Below are 10,634 nucleotides of genomic sequence, written 5' to 3'. Positions count from 1 at the left end.
AGGAGCATGTACGGCCAGTTGTGACCTAGGCTTAACTGCATGTCATTGCACTGTGGGGGAAACCGGAGCACCCGGAGGAAACCCACGCAGACACGGGGAGAACATGCAAACTCCACACAGAAAGGCCCCCGTCAGCCACCGGGCTCGAACCCAGAACCTTCTTGCTGTGAGGCAGCAGTGCTAACCACTACACCACCATGCTGCCCAAAAAAACAATTGAATGAGTTCTACTGTTGCTTTGAAAGACAATGGGACTGTTCTGATAACATCCCTATGACTCCACTCTCCAGCCTCCTGCTCACCTCCCCCACTTCCCTCACCTCTACTGCTGCCAGGGTCTCTCTACAACCTCTCACCCTGGAGGCCCATTCCACCCACCACCACAGCCTCAACTCTCTCCATTTTGGAGAGGGATGTCAACAAGTTCTTTAAGAAGCTGAACCCCCACAAAGCAGCAGGTCCCAACTCTGTCTCACCATTTACCCTGAAGCACTGTGCTGATCAGCTGTCTCTGGTGTTCACAGACATATTCAACACCTCATTGGAGATGTGCCATGTGCCAGCCTGCTTCAAAGCCTCCACCATTAACCCTGTCCCCAAAAAGCCAAGGATCACAGGATTAAATGACTATAGACCCATCACCCTGACTTCTGTGGTTATGAAATCCTTCAAGTGCCTCGTGCTTTACCACCTTAAAGTCATCACTGACCTGCCCCTGGACCCCATGCAGTTCACCTACAGACCCAACAGATCTGCAGACGATGCTGTCAACACGGCTCTTCACTTCATCCTCCGGGACCTGGACTCCCCAGGAACCTATGCTAGGATCCTGTTTGTGGATTTCAGTTCTGCCTTCAACACCATCATCCTGGCTCTTTTGCAGGACAAGCTGTCCCAGCTGAGCATGCTTAACTCCACCTGCAGGTGGATCACTGACTTCCTGTCTGACAGGAAGCAGCACGTGAAGCTGGGTAAACACGTCTCTGACTCCCAAACCGTCAGCACTGATCCCCCCCCAAGGCTTTGTTCTTTCTCCTCTACTCTTCTCCCTGTACACCAACAGCTGCACCTCCAGTCATCAGTCTGTCAAGCTCCTAAAGTTCGCAGATGACACCACCCTCATTGGACTCATCTCTGATGAGGATGAGTCTGCCTACAGGTGGGAGATTGACCATCTGGTGTCCTGGTGCAGGCAGAACAACTTAGAGCTTAATGCTCTAAAGACAGTGGAGATGATTGTAGACTTCAGGAGGAGCTCTGCCACACCCTCCTTCCCCATCACCATGTTTGACTCCCCAGTAACCTCTGTGGAGTATTTCTGCTTCCTGGGAGTTATAATCACCCAGGACCTTAAGTGGGAGATGAATACCTGCTCTCTCACCAAGAAAGCATAGCAGAGGAAGAAAGCACGCCACCATCATCAAGCCCATCCTCACCTCCTCCATCACCATCTGGTACGCTGCTGCCACTGCCAGGAATGAAGGCAGACTGCAGTGCATCATTCGCTCTGCTGAGAGGACAATCGACTGCAACCTTCCATCTCTTCAGGATCTGTACGTGTCCAGGACCCTGAGGAGAGCAGAAAGGATTGTAGCCGACTCCTCTCACCCCAGACACAAACTTTTTGAACCACTCCCCTCTGGTAGGAGGTTGCGGTCGATTAGAACCAAAACCTCATGCCATAAGGCCAGCTTTTTCCTCATTGCAGCTGCCTCATCGATAAGGTCAGAGACCCCACTGACTCGAACCTCACAGTTCCATCCTGTAACATTTATGCACTTCGTCTCTGAACTGCCATTTTGCACATTTCAAGGTCATGTTTTACATTCTGTGAACCTTTATTGCACATTCCAGCTCACACTGTACAGCTCGGCTATTTATTTAACCCACTGCACATATTATCATCTTCTCACATATTCATATCGTATCTCTTCTCAATCTTCATCATGTGACCTGTTTTTGCACATTCCGGGTCATACTGTACAGCTTGGACTTCAACAACTCATGCAAATACTCATTAAATATGTCCACTTTTCAAATTTGTATATTTCAGATTATATTTTTTATTCTATGTATATAAATAATTTTTGTCTTTGCTAAATTCTTCTATCTTAACTGTTCAAGCACCAAATCACCAAAGTGAATTATTTATGTGTGAGAACGGACTAGGCAATAAACTTGATTCTGACTCAGAAAAATGAAAATTCAGGCCAGATGTGTAATGTTTTGATGTTAGCACTCTCAGAAGAAACTGGGCTTTATGAACGAATGTTTTTATTTTAATAAAATTTGACCAAGCATGGCTTTTTATTCTCTCCATCTACTAATAGCTCGATTGTGAGCAGGCAGCTCTGCCACAACTGCGCCATCTAGTGGTTGGGAGTAAAACATTCACTCATCATGACAAGAGGCTGCTGAACATTTTCCTAATATCCTGACAGTGTGAGATTAATATGCTGACAGTGTGAGATTAATATGCTGATAGTATGAGATTAATATCCTGACAGTGTGAGATTAATCCTGGACTAAAGGGTTACAGGGCTGTATGCTGCCCTTCAGAGGTGGAAAGTAACGAATTACATTACTCGCGTTACTGTACTTGAGTAGCTTTTTTGTGTACTTATACTTTTTCAAGTAATTTTTAAAGAGTGTACTTTTACTTTTACTTATGTTTTCTTTTAAGTAGTGTACTTCGGTACATTTTACATCACAACCGTTACTGAGTAAAAATAAATAAATAAATAAATTTAAAAAAAAAAGGCTAAAACAGAGAAGGGGAAATGCGCTCTGGAAATGAAAGGACAGTTGTCGCGCGCGCGAGTCTCACACAGACGATGGCGGACATGCACCGGCGCTTTAAGGGGGGGGGCGGGGCTTCGGGGGGCTCACGCCCCTGGGCCACAGCCAATCAGGGGCCTTGTAATATTAATAAAATAATAAACTGTCGGAATCGTGGGCCTACATTAATGTACGGATAGAAATAAGGTTAGAAATAAATGAGCGCACAGTAGCCTGCTGTAAGAGACATGGTGGATGTGGTTCGCGAAACGAACACCCACAACTGGACCAGAATAAAATGGAACAAAATGTAACGTCACGCACGAAAGCGCGCCAAAGACTGCAGACTACAGAGACACAAATTTAGAGGCTTTGAAAGATGAAGCGTTCACATGTTAGCGGGGCGCATAAAAGGAAAAAAGAGAGAGATGCAGGTAATGATAGAATCGTTGCCTAAAGTCACAGACTTTTTTAAGGTAAGGATCACCAATCTGTTCAGAATATCAGCTACTTATCAGTTATCAGCCTACAGCAGCTAGGCTATGTGCAGCTAGGCTAGATATGCTATGATCTGTCCAACAGTAAAATAAATCAGTTGTGATTTGAATACGTGTCGTGTGATTTGGGTTATAATCCTGTTAGTATAATAGCATATTTCGATGGGGATAATAAAATGTCTAAAATGGCATCTACTGAAGAAATTGATGAAAAGGTTGTAGCCTATAATGTTGACAGTTCGGGCAGCAGACAGAGTAAGCATACTGAGGGGAATAGCAATACAAAGCTAGCGCAGATCCACATTTCTCGCTAGCTGTGTTGGGTGTGTTGTTAACCCGTGTGGATTTAAGTGAAATACTTGAGAAGTTCTGTGGTCAAGACAGCGTTTTAAGGTAAGGACGCTTGATTATTAATGTTTGCCCACCGTGGCTTGTTGTTGACGAAAGGCCCACGTGATTTTGCCTTATGCAGCTACTGCTAGCATCATGCTTTGAACTAGGTTAAGCTCATTTGCGCTAAAGGATGGGTTTATTGAAGGACTTTGATGTAGCTAGTTTCTTTTTAAAAAATCGTATGCTCAAAACAGTATGCCCGTGTTCATCATGTTTAACTTTTTTCTTGATGGAGTGCGTGAAATAGGGCTGTGTGATGCCCCCTTAATTGGCATCGACGATGTTTACAGTGCAAACATCGTGATGGACGATCATATCGTGGGGGGGATTTTAATACCACATTATTATTATTATTATTATTATTATTATTATTATTATTAAAAGTATTAGATACTCATCCGAGGCTTTGGCACGTAAAGAAAAAAAAGCGCTAGGTGATGTGGAATATTTGGCCTTGATAACGGATATGTGGTCCAGCTGCAACATGATGCCCTATATGTCAGCTACCGTACATTATGTGGACCGAGAGTGGGCAATGCAGTCCAAATGCCTGCAGACGAGTTTCATGCCAGAGACACATTCAGCGGACCATTTAGAAGACGCATTGCGCGAGACACTTGCCGAATGGAAAATAGAGGAGAAAAAGATCGCCTGTATAACAACGGGGCGAATATTGTCGCAGCCATCAGGCAATTGAAATGGCCGTGGTTAAGTTGTTTTGGGCACAATTTGAACCTGGCCATAACCAACTCGCTTGCGCAACAGAGGGCCAGTACAGACCGAGCGTTTGGAGTTTGCCAAGCAGTCAACACTGCGTTTGCGCACAGCTGGCTTCGGAGAAATGAGCTGCGCAAAGCGCAGGTGGAAATGAACCTCCCCGAGCACTCACTGATCACGGCAAGATATTAATCAGCTCTAACGATGAAAGACTAGGATTCAAACTATGAGAAGAAACTACACTTAAGCTATTACTCATTGTTTATTTACACCATATCAATTGAAGATGCGTTTCGGCCTTTAGTGCGCACTTGAACGCGCTAATTTTTCCAATTTATTAGTGTTTGAATTATTGCACCAGCTTTTAAAATCATGATTTAATATCGGGTTTTTTTTTTACTGTCTTTACATTTGTCAGAATCACCTTCATTCTTCCATTTGGTTTGACATTATGGCTTAGAGTGGACCATTTTGTGTCTGAAAGTAGGCCTATTTACCAGATTAAAGTTATTTGACTTCTGCCGAAGTCTGCGCTTCACTGCCGTTTGATAAGGTGCAATATTTCCCGACTGTTAATAGTGGCTATTTGTTTGAACAACATGACAAATTTTACATTAAAAGTATAGTGTAGGCTAAAAAATGAAGTCAAAATTTATTATTAGTAGCATACTGTATTTGTGTAAACACGTTATGTTCACTAGCACGTCCCTGCACCATAGCCTACGTGAACAAGCGGTAATAGGATATTACTTTATAATGATTTATATAATTATGTATTTATAATATTTTATATTTATATATTAAACAAAACTAACTAACTAAACTAACAAAAAACTAACTTTTTAGGTTAAATAGGCCCAGATGATACCGTATATGCATGATTATGACAGGAGGGGGCGTGGTATCACGATGGTGGCTCTCCATCGTGATGGATGACCACCATCGTCGATGGACGATGGCATCGTCTATCGGCACAGCCCTAGCGTGAAATATTGTTGCAAGTGGTATTTTGATGCAGTCATGTCAAAAAGGCAGTTGAATGCACGGTCTCATTCAAGGAGAAGGAAGACTTGCATGATGCTTGAACATAGATCGGTAAAATAGACCCTAGTAGGACTTGGTTTCGTGTATTTCGGTCTGTAGAGTTATGAGTTTGGCCGCTGTCCATGGTGTTTACGTTTCATGTGGCCGCCGAGCCAAGTACCTTGACTTGCAGTGAATGTTTGTTTTCATGCCGCCGAGCTATTTTTATGTATTTTATTTTTTAAAAGGACTTGTCTGTAGGTGTGTGTGTTTTATGTTTACAACACATAGGTCTATATTATAGCGCATGCAGGCTTGTGTGGTTATCTCTGGCCATGCCCCTGCGTGAAAGTTACGCAGTATCACTGTCCTGTCCGTGGTAATAATCAGAACCGGCTCTGTAATGATAATGCGCGCGTTCTTCTCTCCCTCTGTGGTCAGATGTGTTGAGCGATGTGAGCGTGGGCCTTGCGCAGCTACGCTGAGCCAAACGTAACCTATCGTAGGCTTCTAGGCTAATTACGCGCTTACACTGTAAATGCTTGACACGTATTGCAAATAAAATAAGAGTGTTTTCCTGGCCAATGGTAAGGGTAGGGTTGACAGGTAGCCTATGAGGGGCCTAGCCCCTGGGCCACGGGTGTTGATAAAGCGCCCCTGCGGACATGGAGTAGACCGAGGAACCTGTGGTGGACGACCCTGCAGAAAACGCAATTTCTTCCAGTAATGAAGTGCACCCCTGGCCCTACATACGTGATCACTTCAGCTTCGTAGAGAAAAGGGGTGACAGTTTCATTATGCAATGCAGATTATGTGTGCCCAAGAAGACAACCATTGCGGCATACAAAAATTCGACGACTAATGTGCGCAAGCATGTTGAGGTAAGTATTGTCATTGGCATCATAATCACGGGCGCAGATAGAGGGTGGGACGGGTGGGATTCGTCCCACCCAGATTTAAATTCACCTCGTTCGGTCCCCCCCACTTATAGGGAAGAAAAAACGTCTATGCTGTCTTTCTTTGCATAAGGCAAACCTCATGGAAAAATCAAAAGACTAATTACCATTCGGTTTATTGAGGTGCACAGCAGTGTATACATAGTTGCAACAACTCACATAAAACAAAACAAAGACTGATATTCGGTTGGTTGAGCTGTGCAGACTGCACAGGTTGCGAGCTCGAGCTTGGTTGCTATGGTTACCCACAACAAGTTTGACAGGCATATCGGGGTTGGGGTTGGTTTGCTGGCAGCTTTGTCCCCCCCAGTTTTTTGTCCCCCCCCAGTTCAAAAAACGTATCTGCGCCCTTGATCATAATGTTTCCTTTCCATAGTAAAACTGACAATAGGCTGGTTATATTCCAAAAATAGTGGATGGCATTGCTAATGTTGAAGTAGCAACCTGTTGGTACTGTAACTAGTGTTGTGCACGAACACGTTCAAAAGAACGCGTTCATTGAACACGCTCGTTTTTCCATGAACTTTGAACTGAACGCAACAACTTTGTAATGAAAGAACTTGAATGTGAATTCGTTCAAATTATGCGACATGAACGACAAACATGAAGATGAATGAAACATGAAACCTGATGAATCGAGTGGCACGTCTACTTGCAAGATATTTTACGTTCTACTACTTCACTGTCAGTCTGATGTTGTTGTCACTCACTGCCCTGAGGTGCCGCGTGTGTGCAATGCATCATGGATAACGTAGTGTGAAGCCGGAGATAGTGGATGGCTCTATGATTTGGCTCCATACTACGTTACCCATGATGCAGCAGAGCAGAGTAGGCGTAACCCAGCGTTCCCTAGCTACAGGCAGCAGACAGCGTGCACACCACAGCCGGCGCACACTCACAGCAACATGGCCAGTGAAAGTTCAAGTAGCGGCACGGAGAACACAGATGAGACGGATTCTCCTCATGGTTATTTACAGCAATTTTACACAGTTTCACACAGACTCAGACGGTAAAAACCTTACCTTTCTGTGTAAGCTCTGTCCACCTTTCCTGAAAAAAACAAGTAAGAACATCGACAACGTCGTTCTCAAATTTGAAACGACACATTGAGTTGAAGCATCTGTCCAGTTTCAAAGCATGTATGCAAGTCCTCGAGGATCAGAAGGGAAAGGGCAAGAAGATCCCCTGCCAAAATCCCAAAATCCAAGTCACACTGCCTGCAGCCTTCAAGAGGACCACTGTCTCCCAGCAGCAGGTAGATAAACTGATTATTGACTACATTGTGGAAGATTTACAACCACTAAGCAAAGTTGAGAAATCCTCGTTCATCAGACTAGTTTATTAGAAGTTACTGTTAGTTGAAACTGAAAGCATTTGTTTGAAGTCACGTGTAACGTTTTGGTGCAGTGGTTGAGTCAGTGAAGAAATCAAAATATTTTGTCCTTTTTCCATATATAGTATGTACAATAACTTCCATTTTGTGTGATAGAATATAATATCTATAATATGTGAGTAGTTTTGAGCTAGAATGTAGCATATGATTTTAGTCTTTTTCATATCCCACCTAAAAGTAAAATGAACTGAACTTTGAACTAGTTCAGAATTAGAACTGTGAACTATGAACGTGACCAGTTCACTTTTAACATGTTTGAACTGAACTTGAACTAGTTCAAAAAAAGTGTGAACTTGCACAACACTGACTGTAACATAACGGTAACTAGTCTGTTATTCGGTTGGCTAATCATGCAAGCAAGTTAGCTCGCCAACCTGACGTGATCAGTCCTCCTACCATTCTACATCCAACAGGCCAGAAAGGAATACTAAGCAAAACAAATAATGTTTGAATTGAATTGTTCAATAACACACAGTGCACACAGGCAAGCTACGAGATTTCGGTGCAACATTTCACTTTCATATTTCGTGTACAATGCTTTGTGTGTGGTCAGGGCGATGTAAACGACATGACTGTGTGTATTGACCTTTTTTGTTTGTCTCAGTTTTAATGCAGCATTATCCTAAGCATTCAGTTTGATACACTTCCTTTAAATAAAACATCTGGGTTGAGATGGACATATATCCTTGTTTCCTCTTCTTTTTCATTTTTGCACAACACGATGGAGGCAGAAAACACCCATTGTTAAAAGTAACATTTTACTTTTACTCAAAGTACATTTTAAATGATCTACTTTTTACTTTTACTTGAGTAGATTTTTTGTCTGGTAACTTTACTTGTACTTAAGTAAAATTTCATCAGAGTAACAGTACTTGTACTTGAGTATAATATTTTAGTGCTCTTTCCCCCTCTGCTGCCCTTCAGCGCGGTTTATTTTTATCTCGAAACTGGAATTCGGGCAAAAGCCACCGAGGTGCCCTTTGTGACGTGACGCTCTATCACGTGATTAAACCCTGCGCTGTGATTGGAGGAGAGCTGTAGCTCCAAACCTCAACACCACTGAGTTCCGGGCTGAAGTGTTACAATGCTGCTGAAGGTAAAAACACCGAGTTACAGCTTTATTATACATTAAATCATCACACAGGGGGGTTAGTGACTTACCACTGCACTTTATAGTGCGGACAGGATTAGCATTTGGCTAAAGATAAGAGTTTGACCTGCTACGTAATGTGTGTGTGTGTGCTAACAAACAAACAAACAAACAGAGTGTATTAAGAAGGTGGATTTCAGTCCCCCCAGGATTCCGCGGGCCTTTTCTGTGATTGTTGCGGGCTAAAATGGCTGATGTTGTATGGAATCAATTTTGTGCCAAAATGTTCATACAATACTTTTGAGATATCAAACAAAAACGACAAATCAAAATACAAAAAAAGAAAGTCAATTTTTTTAGACTGGCAAACAAATTATTCGTGTAATCGTGCAAAATATCAGTCTATTACTCTTCAGGAACCTTTTATTTTTGTTCCGCGTCTCTCTCGGTTGTGTTTGCTGTAATTTATTCGGGTTGTGATTCCAGCTTTCCCGTTTGCGCTCCCGGACTTTCTGCTGCAGGTTTGGCACAAGCTTCCCGTGTGGGCGGGCTGTCCAGGAACGCATTCCCATTGGCTAACCTGTGTTTGACTGACAGCTGCGCTCAGCCATTCCCTACTCGGATTGTGGCGGACTGTTTGGCGAGTGACCGATCCATTGACGGTAAACAAGGATCGAGTGGACTTCAGCGGCGACTATGATATTAAATTTACACTTTGTTGAATTAATTCAGTATCATAGTCGCCACTGAAGTCCACTCGATCCTTGTTTACCGTCAATGGATCGGTCACTCATCAAACAGTCCGCCAGAATCCGAGTAGGGAATGGCTGAGCGCAGCTGTCAGTCAAACACAGGTTAGCCAATGGGAATGCGTTCCTGGACAGCCCGCCCACACGGGAAGCTTGTGCCAAACCTGCAGCAGAAAGTCCGGGAGCGCAAACGGGAAAGCTGGAATCACAACCCGAATAAATTACAGCAAACACAACCGAGAGAGACGCGGAACAAAAATAAAAGGTTCCTGAAGAGTAATAGACTGATATTTTGCACGATTACACGAATAATTTGTTTGCCAGTCTAAAAAAATTGACTTTCTTTTTTTGTATTTTGATTTGTCGTTTTTGTTTGATATCTCAAAAGTATTGTATGAACATTTTGGCACAAAATTGATTCCATAATGTTGCGGGGTTTCTCCAAAAAATTGCGATGGAAGTTGCGGTGATTGGATGTAGTTGCAACAGCGCCCTGAATTGGCAGGGATTGGTTGAATTTGCGTTGACGTTGCAAATCGCAACATCGCAAAATCCTGGAGGTTCTGTAAAGAGTACTCTGAGGAGTTATTAAATGAGGAGAATCCAAGAGAGAAAAGGTCAGATTCGTTGGAGACAGCAAATCAGGAAGCAGAGTTGGTTAGCCAGGATGAGGTGAGGGCAGCCATGAAAAGAATGAAGACTGGGAAAGCAGTTGGACCAGATGGTATCCTGATTGAGGCTTGGAAATGTTTGGGTGAGACGGCTGTGGAGTTCCGAACGAGATTGTTTAATAAGATCCTAGAGAATGAGAAAATGCCAAATGAATGGAGAAAGAGTGTACTCGTCCCAATATACAAGAATAAGGGAGATGTACAGAGCTGCAGTAATTACAGAGGAATAAAACTGATGAGCCACACCATGAAGTTATGGGAAAGGGTATTGGAGGCGAGATTGAGAAGAGAGGTTGCAATCTGTGAACAGCAGTACGGGTTTATGCCAAGGAAGAGCACGTCGGATGCAATTTTTGCTTTAAGAATG

General features: G+C 43.2%; 2 protein-coding genes across 2 annotated transcripts in view; one reads left to right on the top strand and one right to left on the bottom strand.

Annotated features, from left to right (window-relative positions):
• rps8a (ribosomal protein S8a) overlaps positions 1–10,634 on the bottom strand; it is a 403,017-nt gene that overhangs the window by 124,770 nt on the left and 267,613 nt on the right. The gene's annotated exons all lie outside the window — the stretch shown is intronic.
• acadm (acyl-CoA dehydrogenase medium chain) overlaps positions 8,775–10,634 on the top strand; it is a 29,310-nt gene continuing 27,450 nt past the window's right edge. The window contains exon 1 of the mRNA XM_060897956.1: positions 8,775–8,853. Within this exon, the coding sequence (XP_060753939.1) occupies positions 8,842–8,853 (12 nt within the window). The 5' untranslated portion in view covers positions 8,775–8,841. The remainder of the gene's footprint in view (positions 8,854–10,634) is intronic.

The sequence above is a fragment of the Neoarius graeffei genome, chromosome 17 (genome assembly GCF_027579695.1).
Source record: "Neoarius graeffei isolate fNeoGra1 chromosome 17, fNeoGra1.pri, whole genome shotgun sequence".
In the NCBI taxonomy this organism is placed as follows: Eukaryota; Metazoa; Chordata; class Actinopteri; order Siluriformes; family Ariidae; genus Neoarius; species Neoarius graeffei.
Note: the sequence above shows the minus strand (reverse complement) of the source record. Positions and strands in the feature narration are given on the sequence as shown.